This window comes from Musca domestica, unplaced genomic scaffold (genome assembly GCF_030504385.1).
Source record: "Musca domestica strain aabys unplaced genomic scaffold, Musca_domestica.polishedcontigs.V.1.1 1, whole genome shotgun sequence".
In the NCBI taxonomy this organism is placed as follows: domain Eukaryota; kingdom Metazoa; phylum Arthropoda; class Insecta; order Diptera; family Muscidae; genus Musca; species Musca domestica.
The window spans coordinates 21775722-21803558 of record NW_026712114.1 but is presented as its reverse complement, the minus strand read 5'-3'; the positions used below and the strand labels follow the sequence as shown (position 1 = coordinate 21803558).

The 27837-nt window shown below is 35.0% G+C and overlaps 1 protein-coding gene and 1 long non-coding RNA gene across 4 annotated transcripts; one reads left to right on the top strand and one right to left on the bottom strand.

The window, feature by feature from the left end:
• Positions 1-247: 247 nt before the first annotated feature.
• On the top strand, positions 248-13576 carry LOC101895946 (uncharacterized). 2 transcript variants are annotated; one of them, XM_020035132.2, is made up of 13 exons: positions 248-486; positions 589-809; positions 2449-2608; positions 2686-2927; positions 4386-4551; positions 4778-4998; positions 7461-7617; positions 7700-7941; positions 10244-10388; positions 10453-10682; positions 10795-10945; positions 11005-11243; positions 13042-13576. In XM_020035132.2, the coding sequence occupies exons 1-13, from the start codon at positions 457-459 to the stop codon at positions 13439-13441; spliced, it is 2604 nt and encodes an 867-aa protein (XP_019890691.1). In that variant the 5' UTR covers positions 248-456; the 3' UTR covers positions 13442-13576. The 2 variants fall into 2 exon arrangements, with proteins under 2 accessions (XP_019890691.1, XP_011290590.1); XM_011292288.3 differs by having other exon boundaries at positions 250-486; positions 4407-4551.
• Positions 13577-16311: 2735 nt separating this feature from the next.
• Positions 16312-27155, bottom strand: LOC109611830 (uncharacterized). 2 transcript variants are annotated; one of them, XR_009341900.1, is made up of 7 exons: positions 26505-27154; positions 25525-26438; positions 25157-25438; positions 24912-25091; positions 24117-24250; positions 16663-16716; positions 16313-16596 (listed from the first exon to the last, which is right to left on the bottom strand). It is a non-coding gene; the product is annotated as an uncharacterized LOC109611830 (long non-coding RNA). The 2 variants fall into 2 exon arrangements; XR_009341901.1 differs by lacking the exon at positions 24912-25091 and having other exon boundaries at positions 16312-16596; positions 26505-27155.
• Between the last annotated feature and the right edge of the window lie 682 nt (positions 27156-27837).

The window sequence follows — 27837 nt, the reverse complement described above, 5'->3', positions numbered from 1 at the left end:
CTTATTGCACCATGCAACTTCCTATAAAAATCAACAACGGGTTAATTCGTGTACCTAATTTTGAGAGCGAACAACGTGATTGAAATTTCAATGAGAACATAGCATAACAACAATCGACTATGTATAGTCGAGTACTCGGTTTTCACCCAAGTCCATAGTCGAGTTCATGTTTCAGAACTTTAAGTCGATTATTCGATTAATCGAAAGTCGACTTACCTATCCCTAGTGTATGTTTACAAGTGGATGTAGATTGTTTACGTTTCATACTGATTGATTTGATTTTATGATATTGATCCAAAATCGGCGTTTTTCTTATCCTATGTGATAGTGCACACATTTGGTGTCACATCTCAAGTAGATCTTGAGTCGTTCAGATCGCTGCCGCTTCGACGCTTCATACATTTTGAGAATAAAAATAATACAAGCATTTTTCCAATAGATTGAAAAGCAGTGAAAATGCATGAACTATCCGCTGGTGTTTTGCCGGTAAGTAATGATCGTGAATATAAACAGAGTTTTCAGAACATATCTAATAATTATTCCACATATTAAATATTTCTAATTTTATTCCTAATTAATTTTTTTTAGCGTATGAAGTCTGGCGAATACATAGATAGTCCTGTCCTTCAATTACTGACCAGTAAAAGCCATGCATCCGGTCCTGATAAACGCATCTGTCTACTTCTTTCGGATGGGGTATATTTCGACAAAGATGTGAAGTTGACCGCAGACTTGAATAACATATATGATGTGGGAAAATTATCCAATTTCAGTGTTCTTAGAGTGGACGAATACAAAATAGCGGACAAGTAAGTAGCAAAAGTAGAGTTTTTCAGTGTAAAACATAAACCCAATAGATAATACACAAATCTGAAGCCGAAATCTTGCAGTCGATATTGAAAAAATTCGATCGAAATGAATTGGTCTGTGCTCATTTTAGATCAAATTGCGGTAGAAATAACTATTGATTAAAACTAACAGTTGGTTTACATATAAATGGTAATTGGTTTAAAATAGCCATATCCTCTTAAATCCTTCTCTTAAAGTAGGTTAACCCTACAAAAAGTTTTAACATAAGCATGACATAATTTACAATATTTACCGGAAATTCTCTCGATATTCAAGGAAAGAATTTGGCCCCCGCTCCATTAAAATAACATAATGTTGCCATGGCCTCTACCAATAAGGCAAAAAAAGATTAATGGAAATGTAGTATGGAATATTGTTCCTGTTCCAGTATTAAGTGTTCCAACGAGGCAACCTCAAATATCCAGAATTTCCAATTTATTAAATTATCTTCAAAGGAGTTTTTAAATGTGATGTATATTACATTATATTCTATCCGCTGACAGCCAAATTACAACCAATTTTCATTGGGACATTTGTCTATCGATTACTATTCAAGCCGACGTTTTATTCAAAGTGGAAAATTGCATTTGTTTTTCCCATCAATTCTGAAAAATGTAGTTAGTTACCTGTGTTTTTTTAATATTTGATATTTATAAGAAATGTAGGTGCCTACAAACTTATCAAAGATAAACATGAAAATGTAAAACAAAATGTCGTTTTATGCTGTACTACACAGTTAAGTGCACAACATAAACTAAAATGTAAATATTTAACCTGAGATGTGTTTGTGCAATAAACCGGACATCATACAAAATAACACAAAAGTACAGTGCACAATAATATACAGCAAATGTCATGGGTTCATAAATGCAATATTTTTGTGGACAACAGTTTGTGTTCATAATTACTTCTGTAGTGTTTCAGTTGTGCTGCGATGTTCATTATGTAGCACATACATATGTGTGTAATTAGGTTTCGGAGAAAAACAAATACTAGTATCATGTATTCATGACGGAATAATGATGCCCATCACAAAAATATATTTCAGTTTATTTATGATTATTGTATATGTATAAGCAAGACTATTATAAGATAAAGAATTTTGGAAACACTCTAAAACAGAACCATGAAACATGGCGCGCTTTTAAAAATTTGAATCTTTGAATTACATAAATAATCACAAATTACAAACATTACATTGACGCACGTCGAACGGAACCATAAAAATTGTTAAGCCTTAAGGTCATGGTTTATCAGCAGGTCACGCAGAATAGCCTGATGAGTGATTTCGAAATACTTTTTGATACTTTTGATTTGATAAAAAAAGTGAAAGCGGATTCTGTGCGACATCAAGAGTGTTTTTGATTTTTGAAATGAAATCAGAAAATGTTTGAATTTATTTTTGGAACAATAGGTAGCATTTTCATTAAATTCTTCTATTCAAACCACGTTTCAGATTAATAAAAAAAGAATTTTGTTACATCAAAATTGATTTCATGCTCAGTTTTTAGTTTCATTATTGCTTTAGATCTCTTAAATTTTTACACTACATAACTTTTCGAATTTGTTTCAAAATCATTCCCGATTTTTATTTCCCAGGAATATGCTGATTATTTGTAAAATGACAATTCTTACCCCTGGGCAAGAAACAAATGGAAAAATTGGCGAACCTATTGATTGCAACAATGCCTTGACTTTAATTGCTTCCACAAATGTCGAACCAGATCACACTGCTGCTTTAACAAGTGGTGCCCTCTTGGTTAGTATTGCTGAAATGCCTTAACATGTAAGTTCACTGTGACCCAATCTACTTGTCTTTTTTTTATTTTTCTTTAGAGTATGATGTCTGGTAAAAACATAACTAGACCCGTTCTTCAAATACTGGATTCGAAACTTATATGCGATGGGCGTGATGAGCGTATCCGTTTATCAGTTTCGGATGGTAGATTTTTCCATACTTATACTTGGTTAAGCTCGACATTGAAAAACATGTACCATGAGGGAATATTATCGGATTTCTGCATTGTTAGCTTGGACGAATACTTAATAACAAGTGCCGGTACGATAACAAACCGTAGGTAAGTATTGTTGAAATTTGATTTTTATTTTATAATGGGTTATTCCTATTTAAAGTAGTTTTGAAAAACGTATTTTTGTGCACTGCTGCAAAAATATTTTTAACTCTGACTTACGTCTTAAGTCTAAGGTTTAAGTATCATGCCTAGTTCCATATGTTCTGTTCGCTGTTTTAAGCGATATGTGATTTTTACAGAAACAGAAATGGCCATTACGCATATAAACATTGATGAGAAACCACATCTACATCGAATATTCCTTTCCTACCATCCAGGCATAAAGAAGAGCTTACGAACTTGACTACATCGACTCCAAATGTCATAAATATTTAAATATTTCGTCCATACAGGGTGAGATAAAAAACTGCAACAAAATCAAACGCCATAATTTTTAAATATTATTGAATGAAAGCTATAAATGTCGGAAATAAAATCAAATTTAAGAATAAGTTTAGATTTGGAACCGTCCCACACTGCCCGAATGTTGCTCTGCGGTATTTTGGCTAATTCCCGGCGAAGCGCTTGCTTGAAGTGATCGACACTTTGGTATTTTTTAGTGCCAACCTTGCTTTCGAAAATACTCCAGACACAATAGTCCAACGGATTGATATCCGGAGATTTTGGGGGCCATTGTGCGCTGAAAATGAAGTGAGGAACCTCATTTTGTAACCATTCTTGGGTGGCACGTGCTGAGTGCTGCTGGAATGTGCAAGGTCTACGAACGAAATGTTCGTGTGCCCAAGGTTTTAATACACCCTCCAGAATATTATCGCGACACTATTCGACATTTATTCTGATGCCACGTTCGATTAATACGAGCGGAGGTCGACCATCGGCTGTTATGGCGGGCGGCCCACACCATCACCATGGCCGGCGATTGAGTTCTGGTGGCCAACCGAAGGTGCACATTTGGCAAGTAAACACTATCATTTTGTTTATTTACAAACAGCTGGAAAACGAATATTTTCTCATCGGAGAAAACCAAATTCGGCAGTTCACCACTTTCGGCCAAGCAAAGCAACTCTCTTTTGAGTCTATTTTCTTTCTGTTGCGGTGTTAGTTCTTGCACTTTTTGGAATTTAAATGGCTTTCCCCGTGCACATTTTTCAATATTTGCCGAATGAAATATTGAGATATGTACAGCTCACGAGCCTCTTTTCGGCCACTGCGTGGGTTTCCATCAAGTCGCATAGTAGGTGTCTAATCGCTATGGCAGTAAGCACTCTTAGATTAGACGTACTAAGACGTAAAATGTATTTTACTCTTATTCTCGATATTAACGAATAGATGGCTTTGCAACTGGTTTCCAAGTTTCATCTTCTTCGAACTTCTTTGATTAAAGACTTTTTGAAGCAGCAGTCTCATCAATCGGAGTCTCCCATCTCGAGCTAATTCATCAGCTACCACCACTATTTTGTTATATCTTGCAACCCAAAAAACTTAATGACTACGTATTTCAAGGAGGATTTTCTTTATTTATAGGGAGACTCTTATAATTTTAAAAATGAGTCTTCTTGTACCTGGAGACCAAGTGAAGGTGAAAATTGGCGAACCTGTAGTTTTGGAACCATCTGTTACCACACGTGTCATATCTACCATTCCTACGCTGACAACTGGTGCTTTACCGGTAAGTACTTCTCAGACACTTCAACCAAATATGTATAAACTATAAATATTATTTAGTTTAGTTTATTTCATACAAGTAATGCAAGAAGCCGTATTTAGCCGAAAATATACATTTATTGGACATATCTAATGATATCCACATATCTAATTTTTCTAAATTTATCCACGACTTACACCAAATTGTGTGAATTACAACCCGAATACTAACTAATTTTACTTTTTTTTAGCGTATGAAATCTGGCGAATACCTAGATAGTCCTGTACTTCAATTACTGACCAGTAAAAGCTATGGATCCGGTCCTGATAAACGCATCCGTCTATTTCTTTCGGATGGTGCTTATTTCGACAAAGATGCGAAGTTGGCCACAGACTTGATTAACATATATGATGTGGGAAAATTATCCAATTTCAGCATTCTTAGAGTGGACGAATACAAAATAGCGGACAAGTAAGTAGCAAAAATAGAGTTTTTCAGTGTAAAACATAAACCCAATATATAAGACAAATCTGAGGTCGAAATCTTGCATTCGATATTGAAAAAATTCGTTCGAAATGAATTTTTCTGTGCTCATTTTAGATCAATAAAAAGTAAATTTTGGTAGAAATATCTATTGATTAAAACTAACAGTTCATTTACGTATAAATGGGTTAACCCACGACATTTGGATTAAAATAGCCATATCCATTATTTATACTTCAAATAAATCCTCTTAAAGTAGGTTAACCCTACAAAAAGTTTTAACAAAAACATGACATAAGATACAATATTTAGCGGACATTTTTTTCGATATTCAAGGAAAGAATTCGGTCTCCGTTCTATTAAAATAACATAATGTTTCCATGGCCTCTACCAATAAGGCAACAACATTTATGGAAATTTAGTATGGAATATTGTTCCTGTTCCAGTATTGAGTGTTCCAACGAGGCAAGCCCAAATATCAAGTATTTCCAATTGATTAAATGATCTTCAAATTTTGATATTTGGGACTATTTTTAAATGTGATGTATATTACATTATATTCTATCCGTTGACAGCCAAATTACAACCAATTTTGATAGGGACATCTTTGTCTATCGATTACTATTCAAATCGGCTTTCTGAAAAATGTGTGTTTTTTTTAATATTTATTTATTATTATTTTTAATATTTATTTCTATAGAATATGTAGGTGCCTTCAAACGTATCAAAGATAAAAATGAAAATGTAAAACAAAATGTCGGTTTATGCTGTACTACTCAGTTCAGTGCACAACCATGGTAGAAAAATATTGATAACAGCAAGTGTTGTTGTGCAACAATCGCAACAAGAACCACATACCAATTTGTTTTTGTACGTAATACAAGTGTCAGAGTTATGTGTCCAAAAATTTAAACAAAATAATTAATTTTTAATAAATTATTTAAATTTAAAAAATATACATTTTTGGAATTTGAATTATTAATTTGAAAATGCAGAAGAATAGTTCTTAAAATATTTAATTTTAATGCTTTCACATCAGCTGTTGGTCCTAATGTCTCAACATTTCAAGCAATCGCTAGAAAATCGTGGAAAAAGCAACATCACTTTCAAATTGAAGGCAAACTGCATACATAAAGTATTCTACATTTTGCAATTTTGGGAAACATGAAATATACGTATATATTATCTAACGCGGAGTCGCATTTCCTTAACCGCAAAAAAGTTTAGGAATCATCGCGTTTTGTTTTGTTTAGTACAACAACGATTTTTTCTATTATTAGGCCAAAACTATGTTCACACTGCCGTGGAGTGAAATTTTATATCAAACAAGGGTATACCCATGGTAAAATTAAGAATGTAAAGTCATTTCAAATAAGCATTCCAATCTTTGTATTTTCTGTAATTTACCTTTTCAAATTTTACTGCATAGAAAGTAGGTTACCATCTCCGATTTGTGTATGTACAATGGGTTTATAAATAAATATTTTGACATTGTCAAATAAAAAATTGTTATAAAAATTGTAAACATATGATTGCATGACTTTACCTTCTTAATTCTAACATGGGAATTAAATCATAAAACGTCATATCGAGTTTGACACTAGTATTACTATAGAGTCAAATCAGCTGGAACTTGCTGTTACCTGTAATAATTATATCATGGCGCACAACATAAATTAAAATGTAATTATTTAACCTGAGATGTTTTTGTGTTATTAACCGGACATGATATAAAATAACACAAAAGTACAGTGCACAATTATATACAACAAATGTCATGGGTTCATAAATGCAATATTTTTATGGACAACAGTTTGTGTTCATTATGTAGCACATACAAATGTGTGTAATTAGCTTTCGAAGAAAAGCAAATACATACATACAAAATGACGGAATTGTGATGCCCAATTAAAAAATATTTTTCGGGTTATTTATGATTATTGTATATGTATACAAAATTCTTGGGAACACTCTAAAACAGATTTATGAAACATGGCTCGCTTTATTTCAAGGCAATAAATTATGTTATAGGAATAAGTTATTCCATGCGCTAAACATTTAAAAAATTTAAATGTTTGAAAACTAAAAATAATCACAAATTACAAACATTATATTGACACAAGTCGGACAGAAACATAAAAATGTTTAAGCCTATGGTCTTTCAGCAGGTCACGCAGAATGGCCTAATGAGTGATTTCGAAATACTTTTTGATACTTTTGATTTGATATAAAACTGAAACGGTACGAATTCTGTGCGACATCAAGAGTTTTTTCTCTTGATTTTCTGAATGTAGAGAGAAAATGTTTGTATTTATTCTTGGAAAAATTGGTATCATTAAAAAATGAAGAATTTTGTGACGTCAAAATTATTTTCATGCTCAGTTTTTAGTTTCATTATTGTTTTAGATCTGCTAAATTTTTACACTATGTAACCCGATTTTTAATTCCAGGAATATGCTAATTATTTGTAAAATGACAATTCTTACCCCTGGGCAAGGAATAAATGAAAGGATTGGCGAACCTATTGATTGCAACAATGCCTTGGCTTTAATTGCTCTGACAAATGTCGAACCACATCACACTGCTCTAACAAGTGGTGCCCTCTTGGTAAGTATTGCTGAAATGTGTTAACATGTAAGTTCACTATGACCTAATCTACTTGTTTTTTTTTTTTTTTAATTTTCTTTAGAGTATGATGTCTGGTAAAAACATAACTAGACCCGTTCTTCAAATACTGGGTTCCAAACTTATATTAAATGGGCGTGATGAGCGTATCCGTTTATTAGTTTCGGATGGTAAATTTTACCAGAGTTATACTTTGTTAAGTTCGACATTGAAAAACATGTACCATGAGGGAATATTATCGGATTTCTGCATTGTTAGGTTGGACGAATACTTTGTATCAAGAGTCGCTACGACACCAAAACGTCAGTAAGTAGCAATTATTTTGTTGAAATTTGATATTTATTTCATAATGGATTTTTCCTATTTATAGTAGTTTTGAAAAACGTATTTTTGTACATTGCTGAAAAATATATTTAACTCTATGAGACGAAAGGCTGGAAATACATAAAGGGCATATTTGGCTGGCTTAAGTCATCGCCTGGCTACTTCGATGAACAAAGGAGTTTTAGGTTGCCTTATTTCGATTTTGGCCCCAGCCGATGACTTAAGCCAGCCAGATAAGCGCTTTATGTATTTCCACCTTAAGTCTCAGGTTTAAGTGCCATGTCTAGTTTGACATAAATACAAAATCGTTCCATATGTTCTGTTCGCTTTTTAAGCGATATGTGATTTTTATAGAAAATGGCCATTACGGACAGGAACATTGATGAGAAACCACATCTACATCGAATATTTCTTTCCTACCAGCCAGGCATAAAAAAGAGCTTACGAACTTCTTGTCTAATCGACTCCAAATGTCGTAAATATTTAAAGATTTTGTCCATAGATTATAAACCCATGCAAATGCTCTGTCCTCGTCACTTCTGTAGTTGTTCAGCTGAGAGTTTGAAAAAAAAATTTATTTCCGCATAATCAAGATTCAACTACACTCCAACAAACACCAACAACTCCACCAAAGTATGGAGGTTATATTAAGTTTTTCATTCCGTTTGTAACACCTCGAAATATACATTTTAGACCCCACAAAGTAGGTATATATATACTTTATCAGCATAAATTCTATTTCGATTTAGCGATGTCCGTCCGTCTGTGGAAATTACTCTAACTTCCGAACGAAATGAAGTAGGTTGATAAAATTTTACTCAAATGTGTATTATGTCTGCTGGACTTTTGGTATTGAAAATGGATGATTTAGGTCCACGTTTTGGGATAGCCCCATATAATGGTACCTCCCTTTTTTCTGTATTTTGGTGATTAAGGCGATTTAATTCACCAGAAATGTTTCAAATTTGGTATTCGAAGTTTGTAATGGTTACTACAGCCTATGACAGAAAATTGTCTGTGCAGGTCCACGATAGCCCCCATATAACGGTACCTCACGATATTCGCTATTTTGATGATTTTAGCGGCATTATTTCCCGGAATTGTTTCAAATATGGTATTTGAAGTTCGTAACGGATGCTACAGCGTATGACAGGAAATTCTCTGTGCAAGTCCACGTCTTCATATAGCCCCCATATAACGGTACCTCCCGATATTCGGTATTTTGATGATTTTAGCGACATTATTCACCGGAATTGTTTCAAATGTGGTATTTGAAGTTCATAATGGGTACTACAGCCTATGACAGAAACTGGTCTGTGCAGGTCCACGTCTTCGTATAGCCCCAATATAACGGTACCTCTCTATATTCGGAATTTTGATGATTTTAGCTACATTCTTCGCCGAATGTTTTATTCAAGTTTTGCTTTTGGATATTGTAATGGTTTATGGCAAAAGCTACTTATGCAGGTCCACGTCGTTGTATAGACCCTAATATAACGGCTACATTCGGTATTTTTAAGATTTTAACAGATTTTTTTTAAGATTTTTTTTTTTTTTTTTTTTGAAAATTGCCAAAATTGTCCCAAATGGTGGAGGGTATTCAAAGATCGACATGGCCGAACTTACAGCTTTTCTACTAGTTTAGTGTACATACTAACTTGTTTATCAACCAGAGTAATATTTAGATTATATGCATGGTAGCCATGGCTTTCGTCTTGAACGGATGCAATGTCAATGAATTTTCAAGACATCACTGATTAATATAAACAGGACGATTATAAATGTCACTTTCAAAAGCAATGGGAGAAATATTTGCATCGATTTTGTTAAAGGATCGGAGAGATTTAGAAACGAAAAAGATAAGTAAGGGTTTTAGGGAGAAGTATAGTTAGCAAACTTGTAGATAATGATGAAATCTATGACTGAGAAGAACGTTAGAGTTTATATCTGCCAGCTGCCAAATAATCTATGCCTCTTGTTGAATAACATAGGATATTTGCATAGTAGGTGTTTTATCGCTACGGCAGTAGGCACTCTTAGATCAGACATACTAAGTCGTAAAAGGTATTTTATTCTTATTCTCGATACGGCCTTGCAACTGGTTTCCAAGTGTCATCTTCTTCGAACTTCTTCGATTAAAGACTTTTTGAAGCAGCAGTCTCATCAATCGAAGTCTCCCATCTCGAGCTAATTCATCAGCTACCACCACTATGTTGCTATGTCCTGGAAACCAACAAAACTTAATGACTTTACGTATTTCAAGGAGGATTTTCTTTCTTTATAGGGATGTTCTTATAATTTTGGAAATGAAACTTCTTGTACCTGGAGACCAAGTGAAGGTGAAAATTGGCGAACCTGTTGTTTTGGAACCATCCATTACCACAAATGTCAAATCTACAATTCGTACGCTGACAACTGGTGCTATAGCGGTAAGTATTTCTCAGACACTTAAACCAAATATTTATAAACTATAAATATTATATAATTTTACAGGACATAAGGGCAGGTATAAAGAAAAACGATCCAGTTTTGAAAATTGTAGGCGCAAAAGTTAGAAAAATTGGGGATATTGAACAAATCTGTTTAGAAGTTTCGGATGGTAAATACTTTGAAAGCAATGTACTCGTTTCTATCGGTTTAAATTACTTGTTCTATGCGGGCAAATTGTCAAAAAACACCATTATAAAGCTAGACGAATATATGTATCACACTAATTACCAGAGGTATGTGCCATTGTCGTTTTTTATTTTATATTTGCTTAAAATAATTATATAAGTTTCGAAATGATGTTTTCCCCCGATTCAATTGTGTTGATATGATCTTCTTTTCCTATAGCCCTACATTCTTGATTTTAAAAATGACTATACTTGCCGCTGGCGACAAGGTGAAAAAGCCAGTACGCACTGCTATGCATTATATAGAGGATTTAACCAAAGAGACAACCCCAATGACTAACTTGCCTCAACTTTGTACAGGATACCTGCCGGTAAATATTGATATATTCAAAACAGCCAAAAAAATGGAAAAATAATTATGACTTTTTAGATTATTATGTGTGGTCTTAACTCCAATATCTACCCAGTTATTCAAATTTTGAAAGCTGAAATCGTAATATGTGCTGGCGCCGAACGTATTCGTTTGTTAATTTCAGATGGCAAATTCACTAATAGCAATACGTTGTTGTCCGAAGATTTAAATTTCATTTACCATGAGGGAAAATTAAGCAACAATGCTATTGTTAAGGTTAACAAATATCTTATGATTGCACTTAACCACGATCGAAAGTAAGTATTGCTGCTGATGTTATTAACATTACAATTTGTCTATTGTTGACATACCATGTTCCTAATCTACGTACTGAGTAGTAGTGTCTGAAAAGATTTATAATATTTTATATTTTCACATTCCATGACTGATATTATATAAAAAAATACGTAGAAATGGTTTAAGCTGAGATGTACACATCTTATTTGGCTACATATAGATTACATCAGGATTTATTAACATTTATTAATTGATCAATTTACATTATTTAAATTTACATTAATTTTTTTAAGAATAGAAATTATAAGAAACTGCATTTGTCATTAATTGTCTTTAAAATTTTTGCATACAGGGTGAGAAAAAACAACTGCAACAAAGTCAAACGCCATAATTTTTACATTTGTTTTTAATTTTTATTGAATAAACGAAAAAATTTCGGAAATAGCATCATTCTAGAATAAGTTTAGATTTGTTCGAATTATGGCCTTCAAACGGCCAATGAAACCGTCACACGCTGCCCGAATGTTGCTCTGCGGTATTTTGGCCATTCCCAGCGAAGCGCTTGCTTGAGGTGATCGACACTTTGGTATTTTTTAGTGCCAACCTTGCTTCCAAAATACTCCAGATACAATAGTCCAACGGAGTGGTATCCAGAGATTTGGTAGCCATTGTGCGCTGGAAATGAAGCGAGGAACCTCATTTTGTAACCATTCTTGGGTGGCGGGTGCTGACTGCGATGGTGCTGAGTACTATTGAAATGTCCAAGGTCTGCGGCTAAAATGTTTGCGTGCCCAAGGCTTTAATACACCCTTCAGAATATTTTCGCGATAATATTCGGCATTTATTCTGATGCCAAGGTCGATTAATACGAGCGGAGACCGACCATCGGGTTTTATCACGGCCTACACCATTACCATGGCCGTCTCTTGAGTTCTGGTGGCCAACCGAAGGTGCACATTTTCAGCTGACCTCTTTGGCAATTAAACACGATCATTTTGTTTGTTTACAAACTGCTGGACAACGAATGTTTTCCCATCAGAGAGGGAAAAAACCAAATTCGGCAGTTCAACACTTTCGGCCAAGCGAAGCAAGTCTTTAGCTCTTTTGAGTCTACTTTTTCTGTTGAAGTGTAAGTTCTTGCACGTTTGGAATTTTTATAGCTTTACCCCGAGCTCATTTTTCAATATTTGCCGAATGGAATATTGCGATATGTTCAGCTATTTTTGACGCGGGTTTCGATCAAGTCGCTTCTTTACTTTTCGAACAATTTCTGCTGATTTTGCTGTTTTCTTCCGTCCACTTCCTTGACGTCGGGCTACGTGGTAGCGTATCACGGTAACGAGCGATAGTACGAGACACAAAAGATTTATTCACATTTAAATACTGGAGTGCTCTAACGATAGCCAGCCAAATATAAAGAAATCACACTATCACGCTATCACAAATAACTTTTATTTTGGAAAATTCTTATAAAAATGCTTTTGTACGCTTGTAAACAATATAATGAGCTTTCACTGGAATAATTTTAACAGCTGTCGGACAGCAGTCTGAAGTTGGTTGCAGTTTTTTCATCTCACCCTGTATTCCTCCTCATGTACCTTTAACCAAAATTTAAAAAGCTGGGAGATGATGCCCATATTTGCGTCTAATTTTTTAAATTTCCCACAGTGGATGGCGTAACAGTAAGATTGGGACAAAATTATCGCATTTATTCATGTACGATCCATCGAAACTAGTTTTCCGTTTAATATTAGGGAGCCCTACATCTAGCCTTATTTATTGATAGCCTAATTTATTGATATTTCTTTTTTATTTCAGACAAACGGGCATACTTATTCAAGAGATGACCGTTCTCACTCCTGGACAACGTGTAAGTAAAATAGGCAATCCTATTGATTACAGAAGAGCAAACGAAGGTAATGAAACTGAAAGATCTGCTTCCGATCCCCGACAAAGAAATATATTTAGAAGTCTTAGAAACCTCAAATTTTATAATCTTCCGAGTGTTCTTCCCAAAACAAGGAGAAACAAACCAAAGACCGTAATAAAGTATAAATATCAAATCAAGAAGAACTTAAAGGCAACTGTTGATGGTGGACTTACATATGCCCTTGGTGGCTTGAGGCCAAATGAAGACAAATGGACGCTAATCCTTTTGTTGTTGTATATGTATTCACATCAACGTCAACTCTTAATTGTCAAAAGCACATACAATTAAAAATGCCGTTTTTTATAGTTCGCCTCAAAAAAATCGAGACATAAAATTTCTTCCATAACTTTTATACAATTTATTATTATGCTATCTAGTTGTAAGGCATTTATTTTATTAAAAATAAATCCATTGAATAGAAATGTACTCGAAAAATTTGTTTTCTTTAGATATGGTTTTTGGCAAAATATCAATACCAAAAAAGTTAAAATGTATTTAAGCATGGATAAAAGAACAAAAAAAAAAAACGTTATTTATTATGATTGATGATTTGTAAAGAAAAAAACAACCAAAATTACATCAAACAAGTGAAAAAGCAGCTAAGTTCGAAAAAATTAAAAAAGTAGTCAAAAAATGTCGCTCAAATAAAAATCTTTATATGGGGGCTATACAAAGAAGTGGAGTGTAAGGATAAGTAATTTTTTGTCATAGGTAGTAACGATTCCGAACTTCAAATTCGTAACAATTCCGGTGAATAATGCCTCTAATATCATCAAAATAGCGAGTAAATTCAATTCTCTTCCAGGGGGTAAAGTACGCAGACGGAACTCCTTGTGTGTATTTTCAGACTATTCCATTGAAAAATGTAGCTAAACTAATCAAAATATCGAATATCGAGGGGCACCATTGTATGTGTCAAATTGATTGAATGCAGAGCAAGCTAAATGCCATGGGTCAAGCATACGCTCCCTTTGCAATCAGGCTGACTACCATGGTAGAAGAATATTCTTCTGCCATGCTGACTACCAAACGAAATGCGTTATTGTGATTGAAACACAGAAGAAAAGAAAACGACAGGCAAAAATAGTGTAAACATGGTAGAAGAATATAGGTAGATGCATGGTACAATAAGGAGGTAGAACAGCTTCGTAAAACTACAGAAATACAGGCTATGTCCGCTTACTGTCAAACTCATTCAAAATTTTATATTTTTATTTTTTAATACTTTCCATCATATTTTAATGAATCAAATAGCGTGAACAATGAATGAAATGACCGGATTTTCTCTCAAAAACATGATCCAAACTGTTCAATCTTTCAATTTCATGGCTAAGCTGGTTGATAACTTTAGAACATTGATATGTCACAATTTTTAAAATGTTTTAACAAAAATAAGCATATTTTCAAAATGTTTTCTTATACGACGCAAATCGGTGGTTGTTATAATATGAGTTTTTGAACAATTTTGACAAATTTCAATAACTTTTTATTCAACATTTTCAATTCCAAAATCGGTTTGACAGTTCATTGTCCCAGCAGCTGTGTCGATGCGACTACCTGTATTCTCTACCATGATCTGGTTTTTAACATTTTCAGGAACACCTTGTTATTGCGTCACGCTAAATGCCATAACAAATGCTCTGTTCCAGAAGCTGCAAGAATCTACTAGTTCTGCAATTTTTTTCGATATCATAAAGAGAAAATCGGTTATCGTAGTAAAAACTTTTGCATTCTTGCATTTCTGGAACATACCGAAAATGCGTAAGGCCTACATAAGGTCGCATGGCAGAAGAATACAGGTAGATGCATCAACGCTTGGGAGCATTGATATGTCAAAAAAAATTTAAATGTTTATTCCAATATAGGTAGATTTTTATATGTAGTATAAGAATACTACGTCATTCGGAGCCTATTATAATTTGCGTTTTTCAACAATTTTTACAAATTTAAATAATTTTTCATTCAACATTTTCAATTCCAAAATTGGTTTGACAGTTCATTGTCCCAGCAGCTGCGTCGACGCGTCTACCTATATTCTTCTACCATGTAAGGTCGGCAAGAAGACTACTTTTAACAACAATTTGACAACAAACTTAGTAGTTTTTGCACTATTGTGACTTAACTCTCTTTTAATTTAAACTTGGTTGTCAGACGTACTTACTGGCCGACCTTTTATACGCCACAGCATGGCATAAGAATACAGGTAGATGCATCAACGCTTAGGAGCATTGATATGCCAAGAAAATTAAAATGTTTTTTAAATATAGTTAGATTTTTATACGACGTCATTCGGAGGTTATTAAAATTCGTGTTTTTCAACAATTTTTAAAAATTTAAATAATTTTGCATTCAACATTTTTAATTCCAAAATTGGTTCTTATATTATCGATAACGATTAACAATAATCACCATGCCCCAAAGCGTTCCTTTTTATGTTGCCTTATTATCGCGCCATTGAAATGGCTGGATTTTCTTTTAAAATATGATTCAAACTGACAGTTTTATTCGATATCATAAATATCGGTTATCGTAGGAAAAACTATTACATTCTAGCAGTTCTGAAACATAGCAATTAATATACATATATGTGTTTTACTTGTTTGGCGAAATACGTCTACCATGGTAGAAGAATATAGGTAGACGCATCGACACAGCTGCTGGGACAATGAACTGTCAAACCAATTTTGGAATTGAAAATGTGTTGCGTGCGTACCGCGATTGCGAAAGATTAATTTTCTGTATTATCGGCTGAGCGAGAATTTACATTTGTAATTACCGCTCCAGCCGATCTTGAAAAAATGAATGAACCGGATACGGTTGGGTGTCAAGGTGCTGCCAATGTTCCTCTTAGTACATGGTACTAAGATCATACGCAACCATGGGTAACGATAGGGCTCGCCAAGTGCGATCAAAGAGGAAGAGAATAAACAAGGGAGAACAAAAAAAAAAGGAAAAGTGGGAAGATCGCGTCCAATGGCTGCCGTATAAAAGGGGTAACGGACAGAAAATTCGCCATTGAGGTTTTGGTAAACGGGCAAGGAAAAATTTTTCTAAGCAAAAATTTAAAAAAAAAGTGATCCCATAAAAACACCAAGATAGTGGAAGTAAAGTTTTCGTAAATTTTTTATTTTTATTTGCCGATTGTTGTGTATGTGTGTGTGTGTGACCAAAATTGTGTAAGTTTCTGTTTTTCTAATAGTGTATGTCTTTTTGGTGTTTCGATGTTGTGTTTTTTCTTTTAAGATAACACCCCAACAAAAGAGGGCTAGATATCTGACCCCTCCAAGTTTTCGGTGGAGGAGGTCAGCAAATTTTTATATAAAGAAAGCGCAGCTGCCCAGTCCGTGAGTGAGGCCAAGCCCCGGTCCGCCAAAGTACCGGTATTCAAACAGTGGTCGGCTCGGTAGGTCTGATGCCGAAAAGGTCAAAAAGATCATCAATATCTGGAAAGAAAAGAAAATATATAAGTACAGAATCTCCAGGTAATAATTTGTATTATTAAAACTTACCGAGTCCTGAACGGTTGGTGCGGCCAAGTGGCATATATATCTTCCTCCTGCGGCCTGGAAAAAAAAGAAGAGAATTTTGATTAATAATTAATTTAAATGAAAAATGGAATGACACCAAAATTTTGTACTGACTAGTTTAATTTAATGTAATTATCTGTAGTTTAAGTGTGATTGTCCTTAGTGTATAGAATTTAGGTTAAGATTTTTATATTGTGAAAATTTCTAACGCCCGGTTATATACCTGAGCGTAGGGTTAGACCGTCGTACGAAGGGAGAATTCTAGCTTATTGGTAATTTTGGACATAAGGTAACGTCCATAATATCCCCTTAACAGAGCTCTATTAGGGAGGGAGTAGATGCTTGAAGTGGCCAGATTGGCAGAAATTTTTATGTACTCTTCGTAGACTGTAGTAGCCCGAGCGATTGGCTCACATAAAGACAGATTCAGGTGTTAGGAATTTTAAATTCAACGTTGTGCAAATATTTAATTGTTAGTATTAAGTCAAATCTCAATATGTCAATAAATTATTTATATGTGTAAGTGTTAATAGTCGATATGATGTGCTAATTTGTAAACTCTTGAGGGAATATAGGGTGTAAATTGTGTGGTAAGTGTTAGTGGAATGCGGGGCCCTTAAATATTTAAAAAAATTATTGGACAAAAGGGTCAAGGTTGGGTGGGCTAAGTGTGGGTGCAACTTCCGCCAAGCACCCTTGTCACCGGTGTATGTAGTGTTTGTATTTTTGATTGTTTTGATGTTTGTATTATGTCCCCTTTTTTTAATTGTTAGGCCCCTTGGACTGTTGGTGTCAGGGTTGGAACCGACCTGAGCAAAAAGCTCCCCTGAGCAGCTGGATACCCACCACAGTAACCATAACAATATGGCGCCCAAACTGAAACGATAATAATCGAAATATTCAGTGCAATAACACCGAGGCACTGTTCAATAGACCATTTAAGAAAATAGATTAAAAAACGAATATCGCATTTTTCTTGCATAGCGAATATCGCAACCACAACTTCGTGATCGAAGTCGCGTTAAATGTGCAATATTAGCTTTAAGTCTGAGAAAAATTAGGATATTCGTTTCCAAATCGAATGGGTCAAGTGCAATAGCTCTTGTTCGTCTACTGTAACAAATGATGTATTGTCTGATGACCTGTACTGTTTACGTTTTTGTTTGTATTTAGAGTAGATTAAATAGTCTGTAGTAGACATAAGGGAAGAAGTGCAATAGCCTCTGGGACGAAGTGAGTCGCAAGAGCATTGTATTTTATTACTCTAAATACGAGATCTTTTTCCTTCGCAAGAATTAGGAAATTGCCGTAATGTCTATTTACATGTAATATGTTTTGTCCACTTGTTTAAATCCACGTCAATCAATACACCGTGACAACCTAAAAGGACACTTTTCGTAAAAAAGTTTAAAATTATATAAATCAAAACCACACACTTGCCAGACAATTGAAAACACATCCTATTACCTCATATTTTGAAGAAAGTAATATTTTTGTAATATCTGTCTAGTTCTGTTCAGTTTAAAATATATACATATACATTTTTTTTTAATTTTTAGTTGATATTTTTTTTGTTCATTCGTATTTATGTTATTTATGTTTATGTTATCATAAGTTCTTATTGTGTTGTGTTTGAATTGATTTTTATGTTATTATTATTTTTACTTATTGATAGATTTCTATATTTATTTTTAAATTTTGTGTTTTTTTTTTTTTTGATAAATAGATACTAGTTAAATTTCCGTTTTCTGTTTTAAATTTACTGATATTGTCCTTCCATTTACGGTTCGCATTTAAATAGATATTTAATTTTTGATATTGTGTTTTCTGAATTTTATGCATTTTTGATCATTCTAATGAGTGAATATACATCAGGGAAAAGACAAAGTAAAAGAAATAGAGTTTTAGCGTTTGATAGTAGCAGGTTTCTGACTCAAACACCAAAGCCGAAGAATAAAAAGAAAAGAGGTGAAGAAACAATGGAAAATAGAGATAGTACTGTTCGAGATCTGTCCGGGACTATTAATAACCCCAATAATTTACCTAACTCTGGTATCCAAAGGCCATTGAGCATGCAAACTGATCAAGTAAATCCGCCTAACGAGATGGATCAGCTCATAAGGGGGATGGTCCAAGAGAGTGTAAGTGACGCTCGCAATAGTATAAGGTCATTAGTTCAGGAGAGCGTAAGTCAGGAAATGGGGAAAGTACATGCTGCGATACAACATTTGAATGAAGTAATCGCCAGGTTATCTATAGATAGACCCCCGACGGATCAAACCCAGGTACCCCACGTTCCTCCACCCACTACTCAGCCTCCACCCACTACTCAACCTCCACCTATCAACACCGAATACCAGACACACTCAAATCGTCATGCCACTGTAACACCGTCAATTTATAGACTGGGACCCAATATGGGAATAAGAATTGAAAGATTCGGATTGAATTTTTCGGGAAGGCCGAATAGTTTGTCGGTCGAAGATTTCATCTATAGGTTGGAATATTTCCAGAGACATTACCGTTTAGCCTGGGATGAGATTTTAAATGAATTTCATATTCTTTTGTCAGGACCAGCCTATGAATGGTTTTGGCTCCAGCAAAGAAATTCAAACATAGCTGATTGGGAATCACTCAAATACGGGTTAACGGAAAGATTTAAGACTAGGCGGACATGTTTCGAGGCTATGAGGGATTTATTGGAACGGAAACAAATGCCGGGAGAATCAATCGATTCATTCTTCCATGATGTTAATTTAATGCGTTCTAAACTAGAGAAGCCTGTATCAGAATACGAAATGATTTCTCTAGTAAAGAAAAATTTACGGAAAAATCTTTCTAGCATAGTTTATGCGTTGCCAGTGAATTCTGTGGAACAGTTGAGGATTGAATGTTTAGAAATAGAACGTACATTCTTCAAAAAAGATAGCGTAGCACCACCACCAACACAATTTCCGCCCGTAAATAGACCTATTCGGGTTAGTGCTTTGCAGGAAGAGGAGTTAGAATTGAATAGGGTTGAAGAAATAGATGAAGTGGTAGAAGTTGCAGCTTTTACGAGCAACCCAATTCTATGTTGGAACTGCCAAAAACCAGGCCACGGTTTTAGAGACTGTCCTGCAACACAAAGGGGTTTGTTTTGCTTTAAATGTGGCAGACCAAACACAATAACCCCTAAATGCTCGAACTGCGCTTCGGAAAACTCCCGGAAGAACATGGTTGCGACGGGAAACCATCGTTCCACCGAGCCCTCCAAGATAGTAAACCCGCCAATAAATTAGATTCAGATTCGGGAAATACTCAGGATTATGCCTCACGAAGACATTATTTACCCTTAGAATCTAGGCAACAAAACTACGAAAATGTTAAAGCAAGAATTTTCGGTGAAAGCAATAACGAGGAGCAATTACAGAACCCGAATCCGACTAAAAATACTAGCAAGAAAGAAAAGAGTAAAATAAGAATTATGAAATTAAGAAAATATCAAAAGGAAAACCGAATGAGGAAAAGGATTATATGCGATGCAATTGAGCGTTTTCAAGAGACTAAAGATCCTAGACCTTACGTTAGGGTTAAAATCGAAGGAAAAGAGGTTAAAGGGCTTTTAGATTCAGGTGCAACTGTTAGCCTATTAGGAAAACAGTGCCGTGAAATCGCCGAAGAATTAAACCTCCAAATTTTTCCATATGTATCAGCGATAAGTACAGCTTCAGGGCAAAGACATAGAATTTTAGGCAAGATTATAGTGAACATAGAGTACAAGGATAAAACAAGAGAAATTATTTTGTATTTGTGTCCCGACCTACAGCAGGATTTATATTTAGGGACTGATTTCTGGAGATTATTTGAGATAGCCCCAGAAATCTTTTCATTGGAAGAAGTCAATTTAGACCTCCAAATAAAAATTCATGGGGAATCCAAAAACGCAAATACCAACATGCATGACCTAACTGAAGACCAAAAAATCAGGTTGTCGGAAGTTGTAAGCAAATTTTACACATTCGAGGAGAAAGGATTAGGATGCACAAGTCAGGAAAAACATGCCATAAAGTTAATTGAAGGCGCTAATCCTGTGAAGGATAAGCATTATCCATTATCGCCGGCCGTGCAGGATATTGTGTACAAGGAGATAGACAACATGCTCGCTCTAAAGGTGATTGAGGAGAGTGACTCCCCATGGAGTAATAGAACAACGGTGGTTCGAAAACCCGGGAAAAACAGATTTTGTCTAGACGCTCGAAAATTAAATGCGCTTACTATAAAGGATGCGTATCCGTTGCAGAATATTGATGGGATATTGAGCAGAATCGACCAAACGCACTATATTAGCAGCGTCGACCTGAAATATGCGTTCTGGCAAATTGAGCTCAAAGAAGAAGCCAGACCATATACAGCTTTTACAGTACCAGGTCGCCCTCTATATCAGTTTAGAGTAATGCCGTTTGGACTTTGTAATGCGGCGCAACGTCTTTGCCGTCTAATGGATAAGGTTATTCCTGGCAGATTAAAGTCCAACGTATTCATTTACTTGGATGATCTTCTAATTATTGCGGATGACTTCGACAATCATTTAAGACTGTTGAGCGAAGTGGCCGATTGTCTGAGAAAAGCTAATCTTACGATCGGGATGAAAAAATCATTATTTTGTTTTCGCGAACTGAAATATCTCGGCTTTATCATTGGAAATGGATGTTTGAAAACTGATCCGGATAAAATCAGTGCGATCCTGAATATACCTGTACCCAGAAGTCCACGAGAAGTAAGAAGCTTCTTAGGAACCGCCGGATGGTATCGCAGGTTCATTAGGAACTTCGCGTCAATATCTGCACCTCTAACCGATACCCTCAAAAAAGGACAAAAGTTCAATATAAATTCCGAGGCTATGGAATCTTTCAAAACTTTAAAGAAAGCCCTTACATCAGCACCAGTGCTCCGCCACCCAGATTTCCGACGGGAGTTTTTTATCCAATGTGACGCATCGGAATACGGAATCGGTGCGGTATTATTCCAGAAGGATGACGACGGCGGAGAAAATCCCATTGCTTTCTATTCACAGAAATTAAATTCTACCCAGAGAAATTATTCTGTAACGGAAAAAGAATGCTTGGCAGCGGTATTGGCGGTGAAGAGATTTCGACCATATGTCGAACTTATGAAATTTACGATCATTACGGATCACGCCAGTCTTAAATGGCTTATGTCATTAAAGGACTTGAGCGGACGACTAGCTCGTTGGTCCTTACAGCTCCAAGCGTATGACTTCACCATTGAACACCGTAAAGGTTCGGAAAATGTAGTGGCGGATACTTTATCAAGGATGCCGGTTGACTCTGATGTCGTAATTGAAGAGATTAGTGAGGAAGAACTCTTAGATTTCGAGACCACAGCATTTGAAAGTGAGGAATATGTCGAGTTGTTAAACACCATAAAGCAAAATAAAGAAAAGTTACCAGATCTCCGCATAGAAAATGAAAAAGTCTATAAAAGAACTAAGAATTGCGATCCAGACATTACAGAATTTGAGTGGAAGCTTTGGATACCGCAGGAAATAACATACGCACTAATCGAAAAATCGCATAACTTTACGGAAGCTGTCCACGATGGCATATACAAAACCCTAAACCGCTTAAAAACATTTTATTATTGGCCAAAAATGATATCCCAAGTCAAGCAATATGTAAATAACTGCCAGATTTGCAAGGAAACAAAACCATCCAATCAAAATATGCGTCCTACAATTGGAAATGAAGTAGTGACCGACAGACCATTTCAGAAGCTGTATATTGATTTCCTAGGCAAATACCCTAGATCAAAGAAAGGAAACTCCTACATATTTATAGTAATGGACCATTTTACAAAATTTATTTTCCTGCATGCAATGAAGGAAGCAACGGCCGAAAACGTCATAAAATTTCTGGAAGATCAAGTATTTCATACATTCGGAGTGCCAGAAATAATACATAGTGATAATGGGAAGCAGTTTGTGTCGAAAATGTTCGAAGAAATGATCAAAAGATACAAAATCAATCACATAACAACGGCTTACTATTCTCCCCAATCAAACGCGTCAGAGCGGGTAAACCAGTCCGTACTGGCGGCGATAAGGACCTATGTTCAATCGGATCACCGTGATTGGGATCTGTATCTTTCTGAAATTGAACAGGCTTTGCGTACTTCAGTTCACTCAGCAACCGGTGTGAATCCTTTCTTTGCGTTGTTTGGCTATAATATGTTTACAAGCGGAACAGATTACAAATTAGCTAGGCGGCTCCAATCATTAACTGACCATCAAATTTTGCAAATGAACAAAACCGACAAATTAAAGCTGATGAGAGAAAAGGTCCAAAAGAATCTACATAACGCGTACGAAAATAGTGCAAAACGGTACGATCAAAGAGCCAGACTTGTCAAGTTCCTACCTGGACAAGAGGTTTATAGACGGAATCATATGCTCTCTGATTTCAAAAATAACGTAAATGCCAAATTTTGTAAGAAATTCCTAAAATGCAGAATTGTTAAACCCATAGGTAATAACATGTATGAGTTGGAGACTCTGCAGGGAAAACCCCTTGGTAATTATCATGCCAAAGATATTAAGGTGTAGGAAGTGTGCAATAAATCTGTGATATAATAATAGTGCAATATAGATTTATAATTTTGTGTCGTAAACGTCCAATTTTATCAAACTATATGACTATTTGTAATTATATCTGGAGTTTATTGACTCATTTCATTTATACCATAAATTTTTTGTGCTGTGGACAGTCCCCTTTTTATATAGGTATTATTCTGACTATGATTATTTATGCTTAGAGATTATTATCTTGCTTACAATTATGCAAAAGAAAGTAAATGTTTTATCTAGCGACCAATGTCTTATATTCTAATTTAGCACAGAATTGAATGCCCGGCTTATGAGACTTCAGGGTGTGGGAGTTCCCCACGTTGAGCTACTGAAAGATATCTCCAACTCCGGCAAACCCTTATTTTTATGATCAACAACTCAAATAATTCTTAAATGAGATTATTTTTTTATATTTCTTCTATTACCCGAGAGCCCATGAATGATTCTGAATGCCAATTGTACAATCTAGTTAAAAAAATAGAATAATTTACAAATTATTCCTTTCGGTGAACGTTAGCAAAATATTATAAATCAATTATAGAGATGGAATACCTGAATTCCAAAACACCTTTAAATCAACCTCATTCCACAACAAGCAACTACTTCGCGTATTTTTTTGAACATAATTGCTTCTTTTATTTTTTTTTAACATTCGGCTACTCTATGTATTTTTTTTAAATAATTACTCCACGTAATTGTTGCCTAAAACTGAATGCTCCACGCATTTTGTTTTTGCAGAATATTTCAAATAATAAATATAAATATTTCAAATAATAATACTTCACAAAAATATAAAGTAAACAAGACTTACCTGAAGGTTTATGATCCACAGGGGAACGTTGTTGTGTGGTGACGTAAAAAAGTCGACGAGGTCACGAAAAACTGTTCCTTCATGCTGGCAGATTCATTGTAGCACTTTCATAACATTCAATTGGGAAAAAAATACTGAAATAAAAACACAAAAACATAAATTAGTTTGGCACAGAAAATACAAATGTTTTGTTTTGACGCAAAATAAATTTGTAAAATTGTATGACCTGGCGATAAATTATCTTTCTGTAAAAATTAAAATATTCATAAAGGAACATTTCACCAAGAAATTGTTTTTCATTTTCCTATTTTCGTAAAAGAGTCGTCTCTAGAATACAACAACACAATCGTAAACAAAAATTCCAGTCATAGACAAAACAAATAAACATAAACAACACATAAACATGAAAAAACGCATAATCACTCCAAACTACCACCATTTGGACAGAGCCACACGATTGTTGTTGGTTTATCTACAACGCAAAGATTTCCACTATTACCTGAGCCACAATGCACAAATTTTAACAACGATAACAAGTTTTTTTTGTGGGGGAAGATTTACGAACATTGCACAATTTTTATATGACTCATTCATTCAGCCCTTTTTTTAACCATGTATTCAAGAATGTCATATTTCTTTATGTTCGTTGTTTTCACTTTTTGTTTTCATTCCTTATTTTTTTCTTTTGTGCACAATTAAGTGTATTTAGTGGCCACCGCAAATCTTTGCTCACAAGAATCTTTGTTTCTTATTTGTATATTTTTCACGTTCAAGTTTTTCACACACAAAACCTACTTGGGGAACACAACACCGAAGAACATTCCTCTATTAACGCCGCCACAGGCAAAGACAGATTGTCCATTGTGAATTGAATGGCGATCATTTCTTGTTGTCGTCGCACGCCAATTGCGCAATAAATAAGAAAAAACAGATATTTCCCAAATGGTACTTCACGAACGCGAATCTTGAATTTACCTGTAAGGAAAAGAAAATTAAATAAACATTTGCCCTAATAGTAAGAATATAAAGAATATAATTACCTGTTTCTCAATCTTCATACAAATGGTATGAAGATGACGTTCACACATTTATTGTGCTGTGTATGTGTTTTTTTTTTTAAACCAGCTGCGACGGCGACGTTCTGCTCGTTGGACCGGCACCAAACCGTTGTAGTTGTTGCCGGCACACGTATGTGTGACCGGCATTGTTGTCAATGGCGATAAGCGGTGGTATGATGCGTAAATACACACACACTCACACTAACCCTGTAGGCTGAGCCACCCCACATGGCCATTCATTGTGGAAATACGTACCCATTTTTTCTGAAAAGAAAATTTTATTAATTAAAATATGTTATTTTATTCTATGTCTATAAAATTATTATAAATGAAATTTTCAATATACTTACCCATATATCCAAGTCAATGTGGGAGCACAGCAGCGTGTTTTTTTTGTGTGGATCAAAATCCATTCTTCTTTTGTAATTGATTATTTTATCCTGATGCTTTGCAGGAAAATGTTACAATCCAGTAACGCACATCACCATTTTCTCACTTTTTGTGTGAAAATGGCGAAGTTTTGTTGCGTGCGTACCGCGATTGCGAAAGATTAATTTTCTGTATTATCGGCTGAGCGAGAATTTACATTTGTAATTACCGCTCCAGCCGATCTTGAAAAAATGAATGAACCGGATACGGTTGGGTGTCAAGGTGCTGCCAATGTTCCTCTTAGTACATGGTACTAAGATCATACGCAACCATGGGTAACGATAGGGCTCGCCAAGTGCGATCAAAGAGGAAGAGAATAAACAAGGGAGAACAAAAAAAAAGGAAAAGTGGGAAGATCGCGTCCAATGGCTGCCGTATAAAAGGGGTAACGGACAGAAAATTCGCCATTGAGGTTTTGGTAAACGGGCAAGGAAAAATTTTTCTAAGCAAAAATTTAAAAAAAAAGTGATCCCATAAAAACACCAAGATAGTGGAAGTAAAGTTTTCGTAAATTTTTTATTTTTATTTGCCGATTGTTGTGTATGTGTGTGTGTGTGACCAAAATTGTGTAAGTTTCTGTTTTTCTAATAGTGTATGTCTTTTTGGTGTTTCGATGTTGTGTTTTTTCTTTTAAGATAACACCCCAACAAAAGAGGGCTAGATATCTGACCCCTCCAAGTTTTCGGTGGAGGAGGTCAGCAAATTTTTATATAAAGAAAGCGCAGCTGCCCAGTCCGTGAGTGAGGCCAAGCCCCGGTCCGCCAAAGTACCGGTATTCAAACAGTGGTCGGCTCGGTAGGTCTGATGCCGAAAAGGTCAAAAAGATCATCAATATCTGGAAAGAAAAGAAAATATATAAGTACAGAATCTCCAGGTAATAATTTGTATTATTAAAACTTACCGAGTCCTGAACGGTTGGTGCGGCCAAGTGGCATATATATATCTTCCTCCTGCGGCCTGGAAAAAAAAGAAGAGAATTTTGATTAATAATTAATTTAAATGAAAAATGGAATGACACCAAAATTTTGTACTGACTAGTTTAATTTAATGTAATTATCTGTAGTTTAAGTGTGATTGTCCTTAGTGTATAGAATTTAGGTTAAGATTTTTATATTGTGAAAATTTCTAACGCCCGGTTATATACCTGAGCGTAGGGTTAGACCGTCGTACGAAGGGAGAATTCTAGCTTATTGGTAATTTTGGACATAAGGTAACGTCCATAATATCCCCTTAACAGAGCTCTATTAGGGAGGGAGTAGATGCTTGAAGTGGCCAGATTGGCAGAAATTTTTATGTACTCTTCGTAGACTGTAGTAGCCCGAGCGATTGGCTCACATAAAGACAGATTCAGGTGTTAGGAATTTTAAATTCAACGTTGTGCAAATATTTAATTGTTAGTATTAAGTCAAATCTCAATATGTCAATAAATTATTTATATGTGTAAGTGTTAATAGTCGATATGATGTGCTAATTTGTAAACTCTTGAGGGAATATAGGGTGTAAATTGTGTGGTAAGTGTTAGTGGAATGCGGGGCCCTTAAATATTTAAAAAAAATTATTGGACAAAAGGGTCAAGGTTGGGTGGGCTAAGTGTGGGTGCAACTTCCGCCAAGCACCCTTGTCACCGGTGTATGTAGTGTTTGTATTTTTGATTGTTTTGATGTTTGTATTATGTCCCCTTTTTTTAATTGTTAGGCCCCTTGGACTGTTGGTGTCAGGGTTGGAACCGACCTGAGCAAAAAGCTCCCCTGAGCAGCTGGATACCCACCACAGTACCGCATAAGGTGGTAACCATAACAAATGTTGAATGAAAAATTATTTAAATTTGTAAAAATTGTTAAAAAAAAAACGCGAATTATAATAACCTCCGAATGATGTCGTATAAGAAAAAATATAAAAATCTACTTATATTTGAATAAAACATTTAAATTTTTTTCTTCTGCCATATACGTCTACCGAGTACGTCGAATTTGAGGTAACGCTTTAAAATTATGCGTACTCTGTCGACGTTTTTCACCGTACAATTTATACACATGTATTTATATTAGATTTCGAAAAATACGTCAAGCGTACAAAATTTCAAAGTTGAACATTTTTAACATTGACTATTGAAACAATATATTTTGTTTCGACCAAGTACGTCGAATTTTTGTTAACGCTATTATGCTAGTAAATTCACACGCCTGTTTTACGCCACACGCCTTTCATGAAGGGTACTCATTTGTCATTCACAT

Excerpts from the sequence above, each read along its gene's own strand:
- LOC101895946 (XM_020035132.2), top strand. The coding sequence starts at position 457 with ATGCATGAACTATCCGCTGGTGTTTTGCCG. Across the intron at positions 4,999-7,460 it reads GAATACAAAATAGCGGACAA|GAATATGCTAATTATTTGTA; the intron begins GTAAGTAGCAAA and ends TTTTAATTCCAG. Across the intron at positions 10,683-10,794 it reads TATCACACTAATTACCAGAG|CCCTACATTCTTGATTTTAA; the intron begins GTATGTGCCATT and ends CTTTTCCTATAG.